At 46.5% G+C, this 24,790-nt stretch overlaps 8 protein-coding genes across 8 annotated transcripts; 2 read left to right on the top strand and 6 right to left on the bottom strand.

The window, feature by feature from the left end:
• Nucleotides 1-205: 205 nt before the first annotated feature.
• On the bottom strand, nt 206-2,572 carry F4813DRAFT_400222 (uncharacterized protein). The gene has a single exon (XM_049248245.1). It carries the CDS (start codon nt 2,439-2,441, stop codon nt 807-809), a length of 1,635 nt encoding a protein of 544 aa, XP_049095266.1. The 5' UTR covers nt 2,442-2,572; the 3' UTR covers nt 206-806.
• F4813DRAFT_375348 (TRF2-interacting telomeric protein/Rap1 C terminal domain-containing protein) lies at nt 2,423-6,263 on the bottom strand. Its single transcript, XM_049245009.1, has 5 exons — nt 5,698-6,263; nt 5,313-5,645; nt 4,941-5,255; nt 2,662-4,893; nt 2,423-2,522 (listed from the first exon to the last, which is right to left on the bottom strand). Exons 1-4 carry the CDS (start codon nt 5,827-5,829, stop codon nt 3,088-3,090), a joined length of 2,586 nt encoding a protein of 861 aa, XP_049095265.1. The 5' UTR covers nt 5,830-6,263; the 3' UTR covers nt 2,423-2,522; nt 2,662-3,087.
• Nucleotides 6,264-6,541: 278 nt separating this feature from the next.
• On the top strand, nt 6,542-8,292 carry F4813DRAFT_275638 (zf-DHHC-domain-containing protein). Its single transcript, XM_049240437.1, has 2 exons — nt 6,542-6,925; nt 6,979-8,292. Exons 1-2 carry the CDS (start codon nt 6,837-6,839, stop codon nt 8,168-8,170), a joined length of 1,281 nt encoding a protein of 426 aa, XP_049095264.1. The 5' UTR covers nt 6,542-6,836; the 3' UTR covers nt 8,171-8,292.
• F4813DRAFT_375346 (uncharacterized protein) lies at nt 8,218-10,365 on the bottom strand. The gene has a single exon (XM_049245008.1). It carries the CDS (start codon nt 10,226-10,228, stop codon nt 8,414-8,416), a length of 1,815 nt encoding a protein of 604 aa, XP_049095263.1. The 5' UTR covers nt 10,229-10,365; the 3' UTR covers nt 8,218-8,413.
• A 199-nt stretch (nt 10,366-10,564) lies between these two features.
• F4813DRAFT_375345 (uncharacterized protein) lies at nt 10,565-11,683 on the top strand. Its single transcript, XM_049245007.1, has 2 exons — nt 10,565-11,480; nt 11,566-11,683. The coding sequence occupies exon 1, from the start codon at nt 10,753-10,755 to the stop codon at nt 11,080-11,082; it is 330 nt and encodes a 109-aa protein (XP_049095262.1). The 5' UTR covers nt 10,565-10,752; the 3' UTR covers nt 11,083-11,480; nt 11,566-11,683.
• Nucleotides 11,470-13,878, bottom strand: F4813DRAFT_275621 (heterokaryon incompatibility protein-domain-containing protein). The gene is made up of 2 exons (XM_049240436.1): nt 13,298-13,878; nt 11,470-13,228 (listed from the first exon to the last, which is right to left on the bottom strand). Exons 1-2 carry the CDS (start codon nt 13,719-13,721, stop codon nt 11,523-11,525), a joined length of 2,130 nt encoding a protein of 709 aa, XP_049095261.1. The 5' UTR covers nt 13,722-13,878; the 3' UTR covers nt 11,470-11,522.
• A 388-nt stretch (nt 13,879-14,266) lies between these two features.
• F4813DRAFT_375342 (uncharacterized protein) lies at nt 14,267-15,429 on the bottom strand. Its single transcript, XM_049245006.1, has 3 exons — nt 14,888-15,429; nt 14,724-14,819; nt 14,267-14,650 (listed from the first exon to the last, which is right to left on the bottom strand). Exons 1-3 carry the CDS (start codon nt 15,078-15,080, stop codon nt 14,469-14,471), a joined length of 471 nt encoding a protein of 156 aa, XP_049095260.1. The 5' UTR covers nt 15,081-15,429; the 3' UTR covers nt 14,267-14,468.
• Nucleotides 15,430-18,942: 3,513 nt separating this feature from the next.
• Nucleotides 18,943-22,578, bottom strand: F4813DRAFT_393867 (uncharacterized protein; the record flags this gene model as incomplete). The annotated part of the gene is made up of 2 exons (XM_049247488.1): nt 18,943-22,241; nt 22,317-22,578. 2 exons carry the CDS (start codon nt 22,576-22,578, stop codon nt 18,943-18,945), a joined length of 3,561 nt encoding a protein of 1,186 aa, XP_049095259.1.
• Nucleotides 22,579-24,790: the final 2,212 nt, after the last annotated feature.

Raw genomic sequence — 24,790 nt, 5'->3', positions numbered from 1 at the left:
TTAATAGCAAATATATCTTATCTTAAGGTAAGGAGTTATAACCATGATTCATCTAAAGGATAACTATGTTATTCTAATAGTGCCCAACGCCAGAACCAGAAGATTTTTACCAGTAGCAGCTCTGAATGTCAGGATCACACCGTATTATAGAACTCAAAGAGTTCTAGGCACCTAGTCTCGTATGCAAACCATGAGATGATATCTTTTATTCTAATATTCTGGAGGATTCTACCGGATGGTATTTGGTCCTCTTCCCTATGAGACATCAGACAAATTAGTGTAAGCAAACACGACGGGTTTAAATCCCATAATTACGCCTGATGACTCTAACTTCGTGAGGAGAACTAACTAGCTATAACTTCTCCACGTCACCCACCTCTTCCATCAGCATCTTATCTTCTACCAGGGCCTCTGGGAAACAATATTAACGTCGAATACCTGAGAAATAAGACTTGCAACATTTCTTGCTGTCAAACCGGCAATAGTTGAAATCGAATAACTACCTGATCATCACCATGTGATACAAGTCCATGTATTCATCACACACAGCAAATATTTGTCGTAGTCCTATATGCCCCGTTCCGCAATACATTCGAGCGACTACTATCAAGCACACCTATCAAGCACACCACGAGCCATGATACGTTTAGCTAAACCATTTCTTAAACAACAACTAAGCATGGCACCTTGGTGCGCTTGGGTATCTATATATGAAAATCAAAAACCTTCTCAAAAACACCATACACGCCTAACTCCCTCTACCCGCCTGGATACATGCGGCCGAGGAATCACACCCTTCAATAAGCTCAATCCACATAGACACCAAGCCACTCCACCTGTTCAACACAAACAGATGAATCAAAATGGCACTTATCGCACCAGTGCTGCAACTCGCGCTGCCGCCGCAGAGCCTCCTGGTCCTCAGTGTCAAGCGGGTACGCCTCAGGGACGCAATCAACCTCCACTCCACTACTCTTTAGCATCAACATGATTTGTCCCCAGTGAGCCAAGAGCGTCTCATCCACACAGCAGAACGCATCATGTTCGTCAAAGAACTGCAGATCAGGATGGTCCTGGTGACTTCTCGCATGTGTGAGCTGTCTAGCGAAATTTGGTGATGGTCGCAAGGTGAACTTTTTCAGGTTCTGCAATCCCGCCCCGCTGCCTACGTGCTGTGCGAACTTAGAGACGCATTGTAGGAAATTGGGTGTGACGTCGTAGAGCGCGAAGGACTCGATGGAGGGCGGCAGCATTTCTATTAGCCGCATCTCGTCGCAAAAGATGCCTTCGTTGTTGAACCCTGGATACGCGTCGAACCAAAGCTCCCAGATGGTCTGCTGCGTGAGAGTGATGTTTCGAAGATTCCTTGAGAAGCACTTTAATGCCCTGATGAAGTTATATACGAGCAGTGTCTCCGGGGGGGCTGGATATGCTTGTATACCCCAGGTCCTGGCACAGAAATGCTCGCGCATATCGATCTCGAGTGTTTCTAACGATCCCCTTGACGGGCTCATCATTAGGTTAGATAGGATATCCCACGGGGAGGCGTCTGATCTCCGCTTCATCCAATCATCTTCAGGATGTACACCTTGCTGCAAGTATATGCTGTAATAACCCGAGCGGAACACAAAGGTTTTCAGGTTCGACGAGCAGTTCCTGACCGCGTTTCTTAAGCTTTGGCTCGAAATCCGGCAGGATAACAGGCGAATGATGCGAGCTGAATCGAGATGGATGCTTCGGTTACACATCGCCATGTTCACGAACTCGAATACTTCGACGTTCCTCGAGTATTGGGTGTAACGTTTAAAGTGGCCCATATCAAGGCTTGAAGGGATGTCCGAGTATCCCACTACCCTGATATGTTTGAGGGCATTAAATCTCGATACCGGCGCGTTTATGGGAAATAAGGGCTCTAAAGTACCATATATAGAATAAGATGATAGGTTTGGGAGACTCGCAAGCAAGAGATACATCAGATTCGTACGCCCCTCGTGGATTCTAGAGTTGTCTCTTGCATCAACATTTTGTTGTTGAATGAGGTCGCTACTATAGGAACTTGGTGGTAAAACTACTAGCGCTCGTGCCCTTGCATCAAAGGCCCGAATATGACGACTTTGAAGCAGGCCGTTATGATCCGAGGGACGCAGCCTAAATGTTGTCTCGTGGGATGCTACATCCGGATTTCGAAGAATGGTGTAAATGTAGGGAATGATGCCCTCCTGAAATGGATGTCCTTTACATCTGGCTAGGACCGGCGCCGCGATGATGCTAAGTGATTTGCATACTAAAGTCAAGTTAACTAGATCGGTAACGGATTTGCGCGCGGCATCATAGTCTCGAAAGGTCCGGTAAGGTGGTAGGGTATCCGGTAAGAAGTACGCGCATATGTTAGAGACCAACTCCACCGGAAGGTAGAGCAGTCGAAACGGAGCTTCGGCCATAATAGCTTGGGTATATACCTAGGTAGGTAGGTAGGTAGGTACCTTATATATAATTATAGGTAAGCCTACATCTAGGTATTACTATATTTATGAGGAAAAAATTGTAAGTATGGAAGTAATATGAAATCAAGGATTAAAGATCAAGATATAACAAGTGACATATGACGAGGAAGAAATAAGGGAAGAAAAAATATGTTAAGATCTGGGTATAACTACCTACCTATATAGTAGGTAATCTGTTAATGAGGTTTAAAGTTGAATAGTTGCACGAGTATAGCGAGCGTATAGCGAACGCAGGGGCTTACATACCTGTTCGAGGGGTCATAGCTTTACGCATTTTATTGGTTCTGAAGCTATAGTAGATATTTGTAAGTGATCGAAATTGCCCATGACTTCTTCAGCTTTGCTCGGTTACTTTTGGGGTTTAAGCAAATCTAAAGTTTGATGTTTCCCCTTCCCCTTTAATATCAACAAGATCCTTAAACTTATAGACGCTTTGATGTAATATAGAAGATAGAGTTCAAGTACATTTATATCTCCATACTGCCTACGTACATGTATGTACTATGTAAGCATATAATGACTCTGACAATACCTAACACATAGGCGCAATACCTCACAGCTAAGTACAACTATAGCCTGGGTGTTATACAACTTCCCACAAATACTTGCGCCGAAGCTCTATCAATTCTGGACCGTGCTTCTTCTCAAGCCGCTCTCGAGCCTTTATGCGCTTCCTCTTCTCCTTATCATCCTTTGGGGGCTCGTCCGATGTCGCCAACTTTAATGCATCATCGTCGCGCCGTGTCCAGACTCCGTGGGTCCTCTGTGGCAGCTCCTCACCCCGTTTCAGTATTTCCATGACCTGACCGGCGTCACCAAGCCGCCAGGTTGTGGCCCGTAGCGATTGGAGCACTATCCCTCTCGGATAGCCTAAAGAGCAAAAACGATCGATGACATCTTCCGGCGTTTCTTTGGGCGAACTTAAGCGACGTGGCGGTTGAGACCGTGCTAGGCGTGAGTGTTGAGTATTTTCTCTGGGAGCTACTGCTGAAGTAGAAATACCACTAGTAGGCGGTGATTTTTGAGTATAAGATTTTGGCAGAGAACGACGCTTAGTTTTCTCTGCATTATTGACCTTTACAGGAATATAGTTGCTGTGACTAGTAGTTGTTATTTCTGCCATCTCGTCATCGGAGTCTTCTTGGGAAGGATTCCGGGTTAATCTTTTCGGGGTAGGGGTTCCTGGATTGGCGATCTGGATTCCAACCTTGGGCGTAGGTGATGCATCTGCAAGATCCGGAGATATCGCATCGGACTCTTGATGAAGCTGCTGCGACGGAGTAATGTTGCATTGCGACTCCATCTCAAAATTTACCTGGGTTTCAAAGACTGGAAGCTCAGGGACTGTATCTTGAGATTCGTTCTCTTCAGTTCTCTTGTTTACAGCACGCTGGGTCGATCGTCTAGCGCTAAGGGTTGTGCCGTTATCAGCTTGAGAGCGCAGATCAGAAGCTTGATTCATATGCTCGGGAGTAGACGGAATCTCCGTGTCCCGATTGATTCTTCGCCGCTTAGGTGACGGCTGTGGGTATGTATGATCGGATGATGATCGATGTGCGTCAAATGATCGCTTTAATGAGGGCATGATTGGTGGTGATGATGGTAAAAGTTCTTTAGCATTTGACTCATCATCTTCATCATCTTCGTCCTCGCTATCATCGTCCGGATCGCCATTGAAACTCTTCCGAAGTTTTTCATAAGCTGCAAACGTCTTCTGAATTTCTTCAAAATCAGCAAGATGTTTCTCATAACACTCTCTGATCTCATCGTGAATGGTTTCATGCCGAACCCAGTCGAACCCAAGCTTTTCCGCAATTTGTTGCCAGTCGCGCTCACTAGGGTCCATCTTCTGAGAGACGACAGCTTCCCATAAATCCCAAGGTTCGAACGTACGCCCTTTTATCGTGAACCAGGGTACCAATTGGAGTTCTTGGTCTTTCACATATTCCTGATAGTTGCGAAGGAATTCCTCCTTCGTAAGAAATGATTGATCAAGGTCGACTGCTAGTTCTTCTAGTTCCTGTATAGGCGCCCGAGGTGTTGTCCGAACTTCAGTATGAAGAATCTGGGGCCCTTTACCGTTATTAACTACGTTATCCTCGGTCGGACTAGTAACTACTCTTGGTACTTCATTTACGGTATGCAATACATGTGTCGAACTCCGCGATCGATGGCTCTTTAGCGGCGTTGTTATGTTGTGGGGCTGTTCGGCTTCCATTCGCGTACCTAGTACTGCTTTTGCCGTTTCTTCACGCTCTTCTTCAGGTTCTTCTTCAAGTTCTTCTTCAAGTTCCTCTTCGGGTTCCTCTTCAGCAGGACCCATGATAAACCTCGGTTCAAGTACCTTAGTCCAACGAGTCCTCCATGATTGCTCTGTATGATGCGGGAACTAGACAAGGTTAGCAAGAAACGACGTGAAGGCGGCACGAAACCTACGTCGTTAGCGAGATCACGGAAAATCTTCAACCCTGCAATTGGCTTGCCCTGACGTCTGCATTCCCTGATGTGTTGCGTGAGTATCTCATCGTCCTTTTCGGTAAATTTAACCCGCCCCCGGGTAGCTGCAGCATTCCCAGTAGGCACGCGCCTCCCAAGAGATCCAGGAGTCTTGGGAGAAGCATGGGTTGAAGTGTCAGCCGTTCGCCTAGTTGGCGGAGGAGACGGCGTTGTATCAGACTCTTTCGGCCGAGGGAGATGTTGCAAAATTTTGACCCACCGGTCTCGCCACGACTGATAAGTATGGTGTGGATACTAAGTTGTTCAGCTTGCTGTTAACATATGGAGAGTGTGAATATAATAAACGCCTACCTTATCTTCGAGCTGTTTATAAATTACATTCCCTGCTACTGACTCGCCCTTTCTCTCGTTACTGGCAACCCATCTCCTGAGGATCAGGTCATCCTCGGCGGTGAACTTAGTCCTTGTAGTCTTTAGAGGAGCGGCCGAACCAGAAGGTTGAGGCTCACTCCGTTTAGTAGGCACACACAAGTAATCTTCGGGTTCCTTCAGAACGCCAGCTTTACAAGACTCTTCGATCCACTTATAAGAATATGATCCAGGTGGACAAGCATTCTTTTTAACATGGTCGGCGATCAGATAATCGGCGTTCTTCTCGAGAGGAACCACCTGGCCCCCGTTGTTCTAAATAGTGTTAGTGTAAAGGATGGCGGATCAACGAGTTGTATCTTCCTACCTGAATCATTTGAACAAAATGGAGCCGCTGTGGCACACGATGTCCTACCCAAAAACTCATGTCGCTAAATAGACCATTTTGAGAAGGGTTCGTACGGGCTATGGCCCCTTCGTAGACGATAGGGGTTGACATCCTGCTAACTCTCACTTAACCTCGTAACTCTGAAGAATTGTTGAGATAAAACTAGGTGGTCTTGCGGAGTGCAGTATAAGCGTCGACTGAAATAAAATTCACTCGAACAGCTTAAAAATAAGTTGATAGCCCTAGGTTAAGGAGTTAAATATTGTAAGTTCGTAAGTTCGTAGTCCTGTTATCTTGATAACTTCCAGGGTTTTGGCTTTCATAGCGAACGCGTGTATAATGTTTATTAGGCAACGTTGGGCACGTTTTCTGACAACATGGGGTCTAAAATATAGTAATAAGAGACGAAGAGACGTGTATCTGGGCAAAGTAGGCCTTTTATTGTGGTATAAAAAAAGGTCAGTCTTCAGTTTGTATAAATAAAAAAAAGTCCCGTGAATAGAGTTTCATAAGACGCGTGATGCGGATCGCGATTTCTTGTTGCGCAAGTACTTTAAATCTAGTTTGGGGATAATCATGTGGGGTTTAGGTTTTATGCTTATCTCGGGGGTTTTATCGACTTAACAGATAATAGCCTCAGTTTATCCTGACAGAAGCGGCTGAATGACTTAAGCACCGCCCCAACTCACAGGCCAATAAAATGTCAAGTTCAATCTACCACATGTACCTGCAGCACGGGCTGACAGCCGCCACAGGCCCTCAGTCATCTCTTTTATTAGAAAGTCATACACGTACCAGCTGACGAGCGCGCGTACGTCGCTGACCGAAATTAAACAAGTATACCTAACCTAAACACATTTTATTCTATTCTGTTCCTTTCATCATACAGAGGTACCTAAGCAGAACAAGGCTAAACTAATTACCTAACTAGCCAAAAATAACTCTTGTGACCTTTTATCATCAGCATTTTACATATCAGCTTTATGAAATGAGTCTGTACCAGCGGCTCCTGTTTCTGTACCTGATGACTTGGCCATGAACCAGCTCGAAATATCCCTTTCTAATGTTCGATTAACGCATATATCATCTACTGTTATCCTCTTTTCCGGTCCGTGACAATGGGCCCCCTTACCAGGATCTCCCTGGCCGTTCTCGCCATCGCCTTGATGATCTTTGTCGCATTTTTCGGCAGGCTACCGGCTCTGAGGTATGAGCGGAACCCGCGGACCAACTATTTCATTACTAATTACGATCATATAGACATACTCCGATAGCCTGGCTGCATCGCGTAGTATGGGTGTATATACCAAATGCTATTCTAAGCCTTGACCAGCGGCTCACTTCAGGCCGCCTCACCACGGCGCTAGGTAGATTTGGCACTTATATCATGTACGATCGGCATCCAACAGTGCTTATTTTCTTCATATTACTGCTGTCCGTGGGCGAGTTTATGTTCCTACCAGGCGTATGGCCGCGCTTAAACCTCCTTCATAAGACCCTAGGAAGCATATCTATCATCTTACCGTACTTGTTCTTATACCTTTCCGCGGCTGGCGACCCGGGTGTCGTTACCCCCGCCAATCATTCCCGTTATATGTCGCACTATCCGTACGACTTTGCCCTCTTCCGGCCAGGTCAAACGTGCCGAACATGTGGGTTGCTGAAGCCCGCGCGCTCTAAGCACTGCTCCGTCTGCAAGCGCTGCGTTCACAAGATGGACCACCACTGCGTATTCATTAACAACTGCGTCGGCTACGGTAATCAGCATTATTTTATCCTCCTACTTCTTTCAACCGCCATCCTAACTTTATATGGCGGTGTTCTCGGCCTCGGTGCAGTCGCCGATGCAGCGCGCATGCGCAATGAGTTGTTCGTGCTATTCCCGAAACCAGCGAGCTGGTCCTGGCACGAGTATTTGATGGTCCTCACCGTGGGCATCCAGAACGACGTAGGCGTAGGGTCTATCACTTTACTCTCGCTGATGACCACACCTCTGGTGTGGGGCCTGCTTGGATACCACGTCTACTTAATTTACTGCGGCACGACTACTAACGAGAGCATGAAATGGCAGGACTGGCAAATGGAAATGGATGATGGTTGTGCGTTCAAGCGTTCTCTGCCACTTGACCGTGCTAGAAACCTGCGTTACGAGGCAGCCTGGACGCGATGGCCCGTCGACGCAGTCCAAGTAATCGTGCGCACAGAGGACGGCACGCCGCCGGATCCGAACATACCCACGGGCGTCGGCGAGTGGGAGCGCGTCTGGCGCTTGCGCGATGTTGAAAACTTATACGACCTCGGCTTTTGGGATAACCTGGTCGACGTCTTCGTGCCCAACTACTCTTTTCGACGGGCAGATGCCTCGGCGGCAGATCTGGAGAGGGGCAAGAGGCGGGCTAAGAAGCCACCTAAAGCCCCGCGAGCATCGAACTTAGTAACTGCCGCTACGTAATTGAAGCACATTAGTATGAAGTAAAATATGGTTGAATAGAATCAAGAGTTGTGTTCAATATGTCCTTATGCTACCTATATGTGTGTGATCATAGTAGAGTACATCATGTATAGCCATCGTGTTAGACTCATGACGGGTACCTACCTATCTAAGGTAGGTTGCCCATATGTCGCTATACCCGAGTCCGAAGTTGACTCAGGGGTTGGTCTTTTATACTCGATAGAATACCAGCATCATCCTCACCTAGAATTTTCCTGAAAATGCTTTAGCAAATTTAGCATCAAACGCGTCCAACACCACCTCCTTCTCTTTTTTCGTTGGTTGTTTTTTGCTAGAACTATTCTGGCCTTTTTGTTTCTTCTTATTAGTTTGTCCTGAAGATGATGACAAGATGTCTTTCGATGTCGGTTGCGTCAATAGAGCCTTGAATGCGTTTGGAGTCATAATTTCATCTTTCTGTTTCTTATTTTTGCCACGCGACGGAGGAAAGTCGGTGGGCCATTCTTCTTCGTTTCCTATATGTGCGTTCGTAACTGTTGACCTCTGCTGGAGTATCTTTTCTGACCTAGCTGCATCTTCGGGGAAGCGCTTCCTCAGAACCCGCTGCAGTTTTTCCTCCTGTCTGCCGAGGATGTTGCGTTTTTCAGGCGCAGGGGGTAAACGCCTATCATTCTTTCGCCGCATGTTTCGAACATAGCTGCTGGTAGTGCTAGTAGCCCTAATCTTTTTCATGAACTCGTCTAGGATATCAACCATTTCCTGTGAATCCTTTTCCGTATTGCGTTGTTCGCGTGGGGGTTTCATCCTACAGCTGTAGCTATGGAAGTTTCGAGCCTGGGGTTGAGTGATAATCCTCGAATGTAAGGAGTCAAAAATACCTGGCGTGATTCCATAACGAGCCTCGTGTCCCCTTCCCGCAGCCCATTCTAGTTTAGAAGATTCAAAATTGTCTACCTTCTTGGGCAAGGAATCCTTTGGTGCATACTGCAAATCTTCAAACGAGATAACTTTGCCAGACCACTTCTTGTTTTTTTCTGAGTCCGGTCGGTTAGTTTCTACCAAGCCGGCTAAACGAGCTACAGCAAATCTCGCATGCGATGCTGTTGAATGTATGACAGCAGCGTCTTTCGCACCAAGGGCAGTGACAAACACGTCTCTGTCCAAATTCCAATTATAATTTTCTTGCGAATTCTCAATGTCAAGAACATTGTCCCGTAACTTGGCACATAAATCACCCAGGGCGGTTAGGCCACCTTTAACCTTATCCGCCTTAGTGAGGACGATAGAGGTTCTCATATTGACAGAACTTAATAATTGCAAACACTGCAAGTCCAGCTCCTTGGGCCCAACTTCAGCGTCGATTAAGATTATGGCTCCTTTTACGCCTATCCTTTTAGTTAGGTATAACGTGATATTACGTCCCCAGTCTTCCAAGGATGCGTGTCCGTATCCGGGCATATCCACAAGGTAAAAGGTGTGAGTTGGGATATCCTCTTTGCCTTTAAGTTCGGCAGTCCACGCGGCAATATCTTTCGGCAGCGGTGCTGGTCCAAATCCATATGTATTCATCTCTCTAGTTTTACCAGCGTGCTTGCTAATACGTGCCAGCGAGTTCTGACTCCGTTGACTTCGGCCAGCAAGAGCATTGACAAAAGACGACTTGCCAACGTTAGATCGGCCGAGGACACAGACTTCAGGGATGAGGGTATTTTTCTTGAGCTTGTAGAAATCTGTCTCTCCATATTGGAATGTTGCTGGATTCCTAGTGAAGAGGGTACTCAGTCCAGAGAGGAGAGGCTCATCGGGAGTTGATCGCATATGGGATGTTTTGCAAAGTGTCCCAAGCGAGACATTGTCGACACGACCTTGTCGGGACTCGGGTATATAGAAGGCAGCCGCTTCATTGTAATTAAAAGCGGCAGTAGATCTATAAGCCTTCAAATCCTTCAAAGCAAGATTGATCTGACTTGGTCGTATTCGTTGGGGGGCCCCGATCACAGTGAGTCGCAAAGAGGGCGGCATGGCCAGAAAGGCATTAAGTTGATTCGACAAGGACATTTTGCAGACTTGCTAAATGTAGGATTGCCGTATGTATAAGGGCGCTATAGGTAAGCTACATGCTGGAATATAATATGGGTGGTATCCGTCTAACCCCAACATGAGGGATTGCAATTGATCGCAATACACACGAAAAGAGAAAAAAAATTGTATGTAGCGGCGGCGATAAAAAACTTCCATCCAACTAAAAATAATTTAGAGCGGTACTTTGGTACTTACCTAGGTACATAGGTATGTACCTAGGTAGGTATGTACCTAGAAGAACCACTACTGTGGATCCCACTATACGTACATAGTATGTACCTGCATGATCTTATCAACCTTATCATAGCAAACGACGCAATAAAAAAAGTCCCCGACGCCCCCCTGCTAACCTTACCTACCTGGTAGCTGCTAACATCCCGCACCAGCATTTAAATAATTATCCAAGATAACCTACCTCTTACACATACCTCCGTCAACCCGTGTCTATTAAGAATAACCGTTGCCCACATTTTTACGCTGCCAGCATCCTCCCAATCGCCATGTCGAAGCCGTCACAGTTGCGCTCCCTCTACCGATCACTCCTTCGAGAACTCCCTCCTAAACCACTCCCGTCCTCCTCTTCGCGAGTTCGTTCTCCTTTACATCAACAATTAAGACAAAGCTTCTCAAGTGATCCGCCCCACGAGCACGTCGTCGCCCAAGCCGACCAGTTAGTACAGTATCTTAAGGCACAAAGGCAATATACGACTCTGCTGGAGCGATATAATCCGGGCATGGGTATGGATGAGGAAGAGCGCGTCAGGCTGAGCGCCCGTCGGGTCGGCATGGATTTACCAGTAGAGTACGAGAAGCAGGGCAAACACAGTTGAAGTACAGGATCATAGGAGGAGAAGTTTGCGGAACAGTGCCAATTCGTCTGCACAATATCACCATGGGTCTCAATCAAAACCTCCGCTTCCAAAGATGTCTGGAATACCCCCGACTCTACGGGCTGGGCTTGGCGAAGAGCTGCACTTTAACCATGTTAAACGACTATTCAACTACGATAATAGGCCGGGGGTGTTTCATATAATTGCCCGACGTTACTTGAGTCGTATGAGTATACAGCACTCAAATTATGAATCCCCAGCTGTCAGGTTCCAAACAGGATTTTGCGTAAAGGGGAAATGTCAACCACTACAAGTTTTATACATAACTTAACTCATAGAATATCTGAAATGACAAGGATTATCATATCAGGGCTTGCGCTCTGTAGCAATTTTGGAATGTAGGCCATCTTGATTCTTATATGTTTTACTTCTCATTACTCCTATTCAATTTCAACAATCTCCGGTCTGACCTTTTCAAACAAGTCCACACATTCTATAGTTGAATAAGCGCCCATCACCCTCGTGTTACTCGTGTCCTCTTTTGCTCGACTTTTGGATTTTGTATTGATGTGGAATAGACCCAAACGTGTAAATCGCGTACACAAACGAGTCGTATCGCAAGGCATCGCGCGGAGAATGAGACCGAGCGGCCCACGTCTATTCAATCCAACGCAGTTACCAATCTCAAATAATGAGACCTCAATTTCGCTCAATTTTTGCGCACTCCCTTCAAATTCATTCGTGTCCGGGAAGACGGTTATAAGTTTCATCAAAATCGCCTCATTGGGGTCACCAACCTCGGAACCCCCTCTTGGCCGGAGCTTCAATATACCCCCAGTCGTATTTTTATACCAGATAACTTCCCTCAATCGCCCTCTCAGTGTTAAAATGCCCTGTCGGACCGACCCGTATCTTGCATTTATATTCACCAGCTCAATATCAGCGTCAAGAAGCTCTGCGCGGCAATTCTGATAGCAGGATCGGGCGAGTAGAAAGCTAATTGGGCTGTTTATACCTGTCCAGGACCACGAAGGGCCTTGATAATGGACTGGACGTGGAAGGTATCCGTGCTCGCCTAGAGTCGCCTGCCAACATAGGAAACTTGGCAGAGTTGTTTTCCATAGCCCCGCCAAATAATCGTCTTTCATATGAGTTCCAAATACGTGTGCGATCCCTGAAATCGCAAGACTGCGATCGGTTGGAACGGAGAGCTTGCGTGGAGTATAATGGTTAACGATAGTTTCCCATCGTCCCTTTATCCAATCGGCAATCCACTCTTCGCTTAACCTTCTCAAGTTCATCACTTCAATATCTCGCTGAAGCTCGCGGTAGATGTACATTACGTGAGTAGTATTGTCTGGATCCTCGCGCTTCCAACCGTCGCAATAGCCATCCTTTATTCCAGAGCACGCGCATACCCAACGCATCTGATTTCTACCAAACTCTATATATCTATTAGATAGATATCGCTCCTGTAGCGTCCACGCCCGAGAATGGATGGGCTCGGATTCTCGGCTATCGTCTATGTAAGTGATATATGCCGAGCCCAAGGTGCCGTGTTGGTCTGGACAACGGAATGGAAGCCTTACAGCAAGCCTCGTGCTTTGAACTAAGTCAATATCGTCTAGAAATCCCCTGCTTGCGCGATCCGACCGTGCTGCAACAATTGTGACACATGCTTGATTATAGATCCAAGGCATATTGGCGATCTGTTCAATCTTGTCTCCCTCGTCATCTTGGATGATGCATAGAGCATCGACCCAGAGGTATTTCAAACCCAGTCCTGAAGTTACTTCAATAGCATCTTGTATAGATTGGGCAAGTTTATCGTATGGGATGCTTAGGTTGCCTGATCTCATACGTGATTTTGTAGTCTTGCAAGCCTGATCACCTCCCCAGCAATAGCTAAGTGCTACATACGGTTCCACCTTATCATAAGTCGGTTCAAGGTTAATATCAAATTTATCTAAACCCTCGACCTTCTCTATATGAAGAATTCGTGAAGGCATAGAGCTTTGTTCTGTACGGCATTCAGGATGTGAATCTAAACACCCTTCTAGCCAGCCTCGGGCCAATGCTAGATTTTCTGCCGTACCTGGTCGACAATTGATAGGGCGGGTCAAAATGAACTGGCTTGCTGGGTCATCTAGTAGCTCTTAGTCAGTTTCAAGAGTTAAAGTGAGTCACAAAATACTTCATGATGGGTGTTACCGACCCTCTGTTGTAAAGACATCTAGGCTGTATGGGCTTCTGATTCGGCATTTGCCCAACTCAGGGTTCACTGGCACACCATGCTCCCATAGACCTATGAATGATAACTCATCGAATGGGTAGCGATCAGTTAGGGACATACTATAACTATCGGCACAAATAGTTATGCGGCCAGTAGGGACTTTCGCAAGCATCTTGTATTGATCACCGTGGCGTTTCTCCCATGCACCATCAAGCCATTTGCATAAGTGACAATGACGGGAAGCACCTTCAAGGACATCCTGTAAAGTCGCATCGAAGAAGAATATCCCTTCTGTTGTATTCCAGTAGTCTGTGATAATATCGCCGGGAGGCTGCTTATTATTGAGGTCTATCAAAAGTTTCTGGCAGTATTGGCATGCATGATAATTTGGTAAGCTAGTCATCATCTCCAGAGTAAATCAATATATTTCTTCAAAAGTTGAACAGAAAAAAAAACGACGAAGACTTTATGATATTGATGTTTTGGAAGAGAAGGGATGTTTGCGAACATGCTTAGCCTTGCTTCACAAGAGAGCTTAGAAGTGTAAAGAGAAGAAAAGCAACATGAATAGCAGTGTTGCCAGTAATCTTCTTGCTTCTCGTGTGGTGCTATGATGTGCCGCAGCCTCGCATCCTGGATGATCCCGAAGTCACCTTGCAGAAGTACCGTGCCCATGTGCTTTACAAGTCGAATGTAGGTACATATAGCCATAAATTTATTAAAGAAACCTTCACTTGTGTTGTCTACGCAAGCTCTACGACCGCACCCTACCGTACCTACCTACCATATTTACTTGACAGTAGTTCAAAATAGGTACCTAGAGCATAGCATAGATACCTAAGTCAGCGTATTGTAATTACTGTGCCTCTGTGGTCTAGGGGTCTGATATTAGGGTAATCGTGGGCTGAGACTCAGTTCGTTCCATAAGGCTTACGGGTAATATGAAATTAATCCAATCAGTTTTTAACAATATGTAGTTCACAGCTCACGTATATATTTCACGAACATGGCTGTACACACTCATAATTTTCATAACATCTCTCAATGCTACAATTATAATGTCACATCCTCCCATCAATTATTCCCCGCCTGTTCCTTAAGCGTACCGGTTTAGTAACCCAATTACGATGAAAATGCATAGACATGAATATGTCTATGAGTCCGGAACTAAGTTGAAGATGATTACCGCTAGAATCATGGCGATAATTGCCGCAGCTGCTATAAGTGAGGGTGCGAGGAGATGCAGCATCGCAAGACTCGTCAGCGATGCGAAGATCCCTCCGGCTGGCGTGAATCCGCCGTACATAGCCGACTGGAAGCCAGCGGCAATTGTGCCTTAATGCATCTTAGTAAGACCCGTGCTATGGATTTGGGGTTAAAAGAGAAAATGAAGGCGACTGCATCTCACCTGTAATGACGCCTGCTGGACCGAAACCTAAGCACAGCCCAAACGTAACAACGATTGTAAACACAAGTGCCCAGACGATTATTGCCCAGTAGACATCTAACATCCATTCGTAAATATGTCACCATTGCAGAAATCTACACTTGTCTTGGCCTCGGGAGACTTACGTGGTTGTGCGATATACGCCGTAAATGACTTCCAGAGCGAACCAAGGAAATCCATTACCTGTCGAGACAGTCGGGAATAATCAAAAGTATCCATTTTCATAAATCGCTTCCAGGCGGAATAGGCAAACCTCTTTAGCCTAGTAACAGAGCGGGAAATACTTGGAATTATCGCCGCAACGTCAAACATCTTCATTGTGATACTTCCTATTGGGATGGGAATGAGAAGTAAAAAGGAAGAGAGGTGGTGAATGACTAACCTTTGGAAGGTCTGGTATTTAAAATACTGTGATGAGAGCAAACAGCCAAGGGCACAACAGTTTGTGTAACCACCGGCCGGTTACCTACTTGAACCTACCCGTCTACCTCCTAACATGCAATCAGGTATCAACGAATACCTAGGTAGCTAGGCAAGCTTGGTATTTCTCTTTGTGATATCAAAGATTTCGTTATTCTTCAGTTTCGGGTAACTTAGTATTTCGTGCGGGATACTGCTTGTAAGAACTATCACAAATAACAGTAAGAAAATAAATGACAGCTCATGGGCACGGCATTTAACTGAATAAATGCAAGCCAATAGTGATGGCATATTTAACTACCTAATCTTATGCATACCCCTCATGTAATATAACCAATTCCTTCTTACACAATCTAACGGTAGCCAGCTGTCTTTCCAGCCATGTATGTCATTGTCCTCTAATCCATGTTTTAGAAAGCTTTGAACAACGTTCTATAAAAGCATCAAAATATCTCTGGTGCTATTTTATCGCTTCTCGTATTTCCCATAAGATTCACCTACGTTCTCACTAATCTTTCTTCTAATAAAACTTGTTCATTTCGTGAAGTCTTCCGCTGATTCCACCCCCTTCAATATCCATCCATGGCCATTCTAGAGTCCTCGACGCGTCCTGATTGGATCCCTCAGTATGGGAGCTTACCAAAAGAAATAACACATGTGAGCCCATCAGCTTCTACCAATGTATAGACTTCTACTGATAACCGAATTAAGCTAGAGATCAACCTACTACAACCTACCACACCCGAGATGGCAGTAAACCTTTCAGAATAGTTTGTTTCGTGCGACTCCAGGGCAGAATTTGCTTCGACTATTGACCCGGCATACCTCACGTATATCACGGTTCAGCGCAATGCATCTTTAGCAGGTGTTCAAAAGGTCAATTAAGGGCAACGCTATCGGATCAAGCATCCGTAACCTGTCGCATATCATGGACACGTCAGACTGCCGTTATATTGCTACCGGCCACTGTTATGCAACGAACTCTGACATGCATCGTCGAAATGAAGCGCATACCCAATAGCAAGATATCGACTGCGTGTACTCTAACTACCCGGGCGTACCACGAATATTCAGGAGGTATGGATACTCACCCTTCACTGTCGACCCCAAATTCCAATAGGCACTTGACTAATAATATGTTACATTATAGTATCCTCCAATTATAGAAACTATGCAAAGCATCGGAGAGTTTAGAACCATGCTGAGCAAAAGCTCCGGATGATCAACGGGGTTCTTGGATTTCTTGCATATAATAGGGGGCGCCTTGCTTCAGCATCACCAGCCTGCCGCTATCCTCTCCAACATCCAATAAAAACAGCATAATGGCATTGGCCTCTCCAACCAGGACATCGTTCACCTAGTGTATGCAATGGAACGCCCTAAAGTGATAAGTGCAGAGTAAAGCCCTCCGATGCTAATAGCTGGGATCATGTCATGATATTCCGGGAAACCGGGAAAGCTTCCCCTCGAATGCTGTTCCGATAGCGAGATAGAGTTCGGTTAAGGGGCCAAGTGACATTACCGAGATATCAACAAGTTCTGGTATGAATGTGATGGAACCCTAGTCTTGTTACACAACTACAGGCAAGTGTTTTCTCTCCGATTTGAACGTGAGATATCAGTTATAACTTCTAGCATCTCAACATTCTACATGGTACCTATCGTCACACTACCGTATACTTTTAGCTTTATTTTGAACCCCCTTTTCTTGATTCTTTCTTTTGTAAATATTTAATAAGGGATACTGTTGAGTATATGATTAGATTTTTGATCATTTGCGATGATACTCACAGAGTTACTTTTTGGGCATATGCACATTGAAGACGATCAGCATACATTCTGCCCGATGCTACCACTATGATATCGATCGTGAGGGAGAGGGTATCCGACAAGCCTGCTCGACTTTGCATCACTGCCTAACTCCCGTTTATCAACACTTTCTGCATGGTAAGAACCTTGCCCTCCTACCCCCCTTGCCGTCTTCATATACTACGCCCTTTACTATATGCGTATCTTTACATAATGCTTCTTGTTTAGGTTAATAATGCATTCGATATAATACATTCACTCGCGAAAGTTGGGTGGATTGAGGGGATCATGGGCATACAGAGGTAGGACACAGATTCTGCAACTTAACGACGCCATTCAACTCCTACGTACTTTTTTTTTTGGAAGTAGTATATATATATATATCCCTGGGAATTTTCAAAAGATAATTTATGCTTTGCGCTTTTCTTCCGGCTCAGCCATTACCACCAGTTACATCTCTTCTCAGTAACTATACTCTATCAATAAAAGCCCTTCAAATTGTTTCTGACACGGTACTGTGGCTATGAGTTCTAATGAATCAATCTACAACGGGTCCGTCGTCTTCTACTTATAGGTTCAAGTGCCATAATTATGTTCTCAAGAATGGACACTAATATTCACCTGGCCTATTCAGTACAACCCCATACAAACAAAGTCACCACTACTCGAGAAACCCACCTACTGCTCACACTGTGGACGAAATGAGTTTGAGAACATACCGCCTCAATAGATTCCTTGTTGAACCTGACAGGTCTTTATTCGTATCAGAAACAGCTTGAATTGAGTAGTTCAGTTGATATTTCTTAGTAAGCTTTTGTTCTTCCTAGATCCTGATTCTAAAGCTCAAGCGTAGCAGGCATTAGTCGAGCATGTTCGATGGATAAGGGTTAACAAAGCCGACCTATGAAACAGTTTAACAAGATTGTATGTGGTTTAGAGAGATAAACCAGGCGTTGTCAGCAGCATCATAGTTTGCCTTTTCCTCAGCACGGTAGGATAGGGAGTTCGCAGCGCAACGCGCGCCAAGTCATCTTCTGCAGTGGCAGGGTTAACTTAGTAGCTACTTTACTCTATCTATGTTTCGATATTGTTAGCCTGAATCCAAAGTTGGGCAGCAATAATGTGATTTCTGCATGTATTGCAAGCGTAGTTTGATCCATACAGTAACCTACATATCGTTTATGTTGCTTCCGGGGCATTCCACCTTGTCGCCACAGCATCTCCCAATAAACTTAGTCAGGGGTTGACAATGTAGCTCACCAAACTTGTTAACTTTTAATGTAATCTCTGGTTCTGATCATCTAAGAGAGGCTGATCATATTGATCGAGAAATGATTATAGATTCAGGCTGAGCAAGATCTCTTTGCCTTATATTACCCTTCGTCGGCCTATTGTTCGTTAACTAGATGAAAACGAGCGGTTATTGGCTAAACGCGAGTCTTAATATTTGTAATTATTATAGAAGATTCTGATAAGTTAGCAACACAACTTTAGTACTTACCGTGATAATCTAAAGTAGACTTCATCTCTCGATTCTAAGATCTAGTACCAGATCAATTCAACTAATTCAATTCATGAAGAATCACTCTTTGAAAAGTACATACGAATTCGCGTAGATGATACAGCTCAAGGGCATGACAATATTTAATATTTATATCTAGATACCTAGGTATATAGATCCGCCGGCTCATAAAGACATACTCTATAGATCCCATCCACCCCAAAACCGCAAAGAGTAAACAAAATCGGCCGTATCATATAATCATCATAATCCGCCATTGGCTAAAGGGGGTATCAAGCAAGCAAGCATAAATCTTCAGCTGCGCACACATGATTCAATTCATTACACCAACGCTCCCACCTAGAACTTTTTCTCATTGTTTTTGGAACCTTCGTCTAGCGCTTTAGCAACCTTGGTGAAAAAAAAAAGGAAAAAAAAAGGAAGAGGGGATTATACGCCGCCAACTCCGCCATCCTCGAGACTTTCGTCCCATCCGCCTGTCGATAGGAGCCACTCGCCTACGCGCTCCTTAACGCCTTTCATAGCTTCGCCGAGAGCGCTCTCCCATTGGTCTTGCACAAGGCGCACTTTTTCCTTGAGATCGTCTGTGAGTCTCGTCTGTTCTGCCGCACGCTCCTCCTCGATGACACGCGGGTCTTGGCCCTCCGCCTCGCCTACTCTCGCACGCGCACTCATCGCTGCCTCTTTGACTTCGTGCAGTAGACACAACAGATTCGTCTGCGACTCGATGAACTGGTACGTGCTCTTCTCGGCGTGTAGAAGCAGGCTAAACAGGTACTGTAGCGGATGCTGATGGTAGCTAGGGTTCTCGTCGTACTCAGCAGGCGGGATCTGGATGCGAAAGTGTCCGTCGACCGACCCTGGGATCTTATCGAGCAGTCGTCGAAGGGGCGGTGCCAGGTCCCAGAATGCGTTGAGCTGCATATCGACACCCCGTGTTACGTTCTCCTCTACCACGTCCCGGAACTCGCATGTTCGCTGTAGAACTTCGCCCGCAAACGCTCGCTGCCGCTTACACGCATCGTCTACGAAAAATGCCTCCGCCGTCCGTAGCTTCTCCTCGTTGCCGGAGAGTCGGTACGGGGTGATCACCATCTCTTTGTACCGATTATTGCGATCGCTCAGCAAGTCATATATTTCGCGGTGTAGCATCTCGCGGGCTTCGAAGATCCATTTGAGCAGGGTCAGTTTCTCGAGGAGTTCTGGTTGCTCGTCGCCTTCCTCTTGTGGCATATTGGGGTTGGGCGCTTGGGTCTCGACGAAAAGGCGTGAGCGTAGCTCGTCAAATAGTGAAGTGGCCTGTGCGATGCGGCCTGTGAGTAGCTCATTAAGTGGCATGACGACTGCATTCTGGAACCGATCGAACTCCTGCTTGTCCATCTCCTTGGCCTTTGCGTTTTCGGATGCTTGCGTGTCAGCCTCGATGGCGGCTGCTTCGGCGTATGACATGTTGCCTGCGCTGATCTCTTGATGAAGATTTGCGCGTAGTGATTTTAATCTTGAAGAGGCTCCCTGAACAGCTTCCTCGCGTACCCTCTGACTATCAAGTAAGAATCGTTCCTTCGTCGCCTGGACCTCTTGCATATCGCTTAGAGACCTCACCCTTGTACGAGTAGATGCCAGTTCTGGATGATTATTGTTTACTGCGGGATGATGTCGTGGATAAGGTGGTGGTAGCGTTACCAGTCGCGATACATCTAGATGAGAAGGGCTGGGGGTGTTCGGTGCCGATGAACCTATGGATAAGAGAGAATTTCGTAATGGCTGAGGTGTACTCAACTCCTTCGACTCATGCCACCCAACCTTTTCAAGGGGGTATTCGTTCTCCGAGTAATACTTGCTCGATCCTGCATGGCTATCTGCAGTACCTGGTTCATCCTCCCACTGCAGGGCTTCTCGTGCCTCTTTTGGCACACCCATATACTTAGACTCGCGTTTTGTTCTTTCCATGCGGTTCGGTTCTCCCCCTCCCGACTCCGTTTCCCACCAACGACTTGCTGGCCGGCCCCGTGAGCTCGACCCATCTAAATGTTCACTGACACTCATGCTAAGAATCGGTGATAATGATGGCATATACTGCGAAGCCCAATTCCCATTCGTAGGTCCATTAATAGGTGAGCTCGAGGTTGGCATATTTGCAGAAGGCGGTGCAGAAGGCGGCGCAGAGTTGGATTGTACTTGTTCACGAAAAACAGAAGTCATTGAGTTCCGTTGCGATCTTGGTTCCGACATCTGCGGCGTCCATTCTCCAGATTGTGAGTTCGTCGAGTCACGCCGCACTTTCATAGGCCGGAATAAGTCCCGTGTTAGATCGAAGATCTCAGAACCCATCGCCCCAATCGCCGATGCATATCTTTCACGACGTAACCTAGACTCGTTTACTATGAAATCAGCAAACAGCTTTACCCGCTCGGCATCCGACTCTGCTACTGCTTCATGGTTGGCAAAAGCTTGGAAGCGCTCTATGCTGCTCCGGCAGAATTGCTCGGCTGTCTGACCAACTACGGCTTGTTTGGTAGTGGGATAAGTAGCATCGGACGACGCAATGCCGTTCATCAAGCTACGTATATCCGGTCGTGCTTGAGAGGAGTTAGAAGCTGATCGGCTCTGTGGTGGTGGTGTAGGAAGAGCTTTCGGAGCAATGAGATGGCCGGGCTCTGCGACCGGATAAGCCTTTTGCGGACGTGGGGAAAAGGGCGGCGTCGGTGTCTCTGGGTGTAGTCCAGCAGAGGGACGAGGAGTCGAATTTCTGGAATCCATATTGGCGTCATCTCCAGATCTTGGCACGTCGGCTATTGTTTTACCACCGCTTCGAGGCGTCCCCTTATGAACTGAAAATCTGCGGGATAAACCTGACCCATTAGGAACTATAATGTCAGACAAAGGCTGGATCCCTTCCTCTGCCTTTTGTCGCGTCCGACTCTCGTTTCGTCTTTCGCGCAAGGACTTTTCACCTCGAACGGCTCCTGTCCGATTTAGACCGGCGCTTGCAGAGCCAGATCCGGAGCCCGAGTCGGGGACAGCCGGCGGGCTAGACGCAGCCGCAGCAGCTGTATCAATAGTCAACCCGATTGGGTGGGGCGATTTACTACGCCCTTGCTGCTCTTCACCTACCCAGTCAGCGGGGGTTGGCGGGACGGGGCCGAGCGCAGTTACTCCATTGGGAGGTGGTCTTCTCGTAGGAGGGGAAACAACAGGCTCACTGGTCCTATTGAGACTTTGAGATCTAGACTGAGTGGGAGGAGGGCCCGGCGGTGGTGGAGGTAAGGGCATACCGGGCTCCCATCTTGATTGCGACGCTGATCTAGACCGAGCCGACGTCGGCGTCTCAACCGCACTCGCTGATGCTGCTCGGCGGGAGTTAGGAGGTATGGTTGGGACGTTATTTTCAGCTGAATTGAGGGGACTAGGAACCTGGATCATTAGGGTTTGGGGTCGAGATAATGAAGTAGGAGGGTGAGAATCGGGAGGCGATATAGATTCAGGAGTGCCTCGGTCTCTCCGCCTTGTTAATGATGGTAGGCCAAAACGCCTCTCACGAGAGCCGCCGCGTCCATTTGAGCCCGGCGGTGGAGGAAAGCTTTGGTTGTTTGGTGGCTCCGGCGAAGGGCGGTGAACACTTGAAGCGGGAATCCGCGCAGCAGAGATATTTGCTGGTGGCGTCTCATGAACCGTACTATTCGGTCTTTGACTCCGGGGAGGGGAATAAGGCGGAGGTGGCGCCGGGACTGGCGCATTCGACCTTATCAGCTTGCTTTCACCGCATAACGACTCGAGATATCATCAGATAAGTAGTGGCTTACCTTGTGGGTTCAGTGTCAACGGCGGAGGGTAATGATGCGTTCGCTCAGGGCCCACCGCAGAAGTGGGCGCCCATTCTTGAGGGTTGTAGGGTTGTATTGAGCTAACTGGCGTATGGATTCCAGCATAAGTATGCGACGAAGTAATTGATACGGCAGAGTGTGGTGTGTTTAGCTGATTATGGTAACCCCCGAGAGCTGTTGTCCGCAATGGATTGAGCGCCTGGCGAAGTCGAGAGGTTGTGCCATCACGCGGACTGGTCATCATCACTTGACTTATAGCGGCCGTAGCCCGTGTCAATAAAGACGCGCGGGTAGGGCGACAGTAGGGAAGTCAGGGATGGATACTGGCGCGGACGGGACGTTAATTAAATGCCCTTTGTGTTTATATCCTAAATGGACTGGCGGTCGACGCTTATTGCGCTACCTTCGCCTGTTCGACCTTCAGCCGAAGATATGGGAAACTGTCTTGTCACCAATTACTCCCATGACCCGATATTCCGTATATTGTACGGGGGCGAAGGAATATATAAAGGCCGGCGGATATGGTAAAGGCGCGGCTGAGAAGATGCTGTGCGATGTGGGAGAAGAGGGTGTAAAAGATAAAAAGTGATGGATGGACTACCTAGAGGGTGATGATCCTAGATCCCCTGGTCTAAAGACGTGGGGGATGGGGCGTTCTCTTGGCAGATCCCTGGATACCTGCATAGGCTGCACAGGCTCATCAACTGGTTAATGGCTGATGGGTATAGGTAAATTCCGAGAGAAACGGACGTTACCTTGACCTTATCCGCTTATACAAATTCTTACCTTAGTTGGGTACATATAACAAGTAGGAGCCGTATGATGTTTTACCCCTTCCCTTCCCCCTTTGGTGTTTGAGTACCATGGTAGGTCTTGTCTTAAGGCTCGTCTTGGCAAATCGAGATGCTAAACTGCAGACAATACATACATCGTATGCCCGATGTAACAGCCTAACCTAAGCTCATAGCACTGCATAAGTTCCGAACCTCGACTATTGTAGGATTTTGTTAAAAGATCCTCCCCTGTACGGGCCTCTACATAGTTCGTTATTGTCTATCATATGAAAATGTCCTTAGTATGATTAATCCAAGCCGGTTCTCTTATATTTGCATACCAATGGACCCCCCATGTGCACCACCGAGGGTGCTTTTAATCAAGATGCAGTTGAACGAGCGAATGAGGAGTTTGGTAGGACTGCAAAGCATCGAAGAAGTGCTGAACGGCGGTCCCGGTGGGCCGACTAACTTGGGATTAAGGGGGCCCGGTACTTCGAACTTGGTATATGTACTCTAGCAATAGCAAACTATTGGTTGGATGTATGGGTCGACCTCTATCTATATTTGGAAACGGAAGACAATAATCACATCTTATTGGCCAAGATTTTCTTCTTCCTCGTGGTTCTGGTCTGTGGGCGCTTAAGAGTTGCAGATTTCAAGGAACTCTCCACTTTGGGACGGGAAGTGATTGGTCTATCCTTTGTGTTAGATCTGCACCAGCCGGGAAAGTTCTTGAAGCTATTCTGTTCTTGTCAATCTGTAAAGCTGTATAAAATCATAGTGTACTTCGTAGGGCTAACAATTATCCTCATACTTTACCTAGGTAGATAGATTGTTCGTGCATACATATGAAGTGAGGATTGTCTGATGTATGCATTGATCGTCCACGAAATCTGCTTCCCGCTGCAGAGCAACACACCGAATTTTGTAGCTAGTAGATGTGCATGAAGGATGTAAGCTCATATGCGATTCGGTATATATAATAACATAATAAGGACGTCTGAGTCTAACTGTACGGAGGTTTCCTTGTAGTTAGATTACCCAACGTATTCGTATGGTATGCTTTAGGTTAGGTACATATGCTCATAGTGATTCCAGAAAAGCAGTTCGAGAAAAATCACCCCGCATCCTGATCCCCACGGTAGAGGACCTGCCAGGTACGGATAGTCCGACTACTCGTTAGCATGGACCGGTTAATATAAATAGTATACAATTCGTCATAACCGTGGTATGTTTTTTACGTGTAAGTTTTGGAAACGAATGAATTTCCTTGAACGATTCGATTTGATACTTTAAAGCGGATAGAAGCCGACCCGAAGATGAGACCCGAGGGGGTTGGTTCTCACTGCAACAGTCTAACTTTGAACCCGCACCATTGAGAGGCAACATCTTATGTGTATATAAGTAAGTAACTAATTGTACGCTGGGGACGGTAAGATACCTATGTATAACAATAATATGAGCATGTTGACGCTTGTTAATTGAGGGTCCAGATGTAACCCGAGTTGCATATGTAGAATTAGGGGCTAGAACTTGGCTCTCCTAGTAATAATTCTAATATATTGTCTTTAGCTTCACAAAGCTTGACTGCTTGGTAGAAGTGCAGTGGCATGTAACATCCGGGATTGAGATGTGATAATTATTGGTGGTTGTCTGCGAGCTAGAACATATTTCGTA

The sequence above is a fragment of the Daldinia decipiens genome, assembly GCF_022478715.1.
Source record: "Daldinia decipiens strain CBS 113046 unplaced genomic scaffold F4813scaffold_50, whole genome shotgun sequence".
In the NCBI taxonomy this organism is placed as follows: Eukaryota; Fungi; Ascomycota; class Sordariomycetes; order Xylariales; family Hypoxylaceae; genus Daldinia; species Daldinia decipiens.
This window is presented reverse-complemented; position numbering and strand designations above follow the sequence as displayed.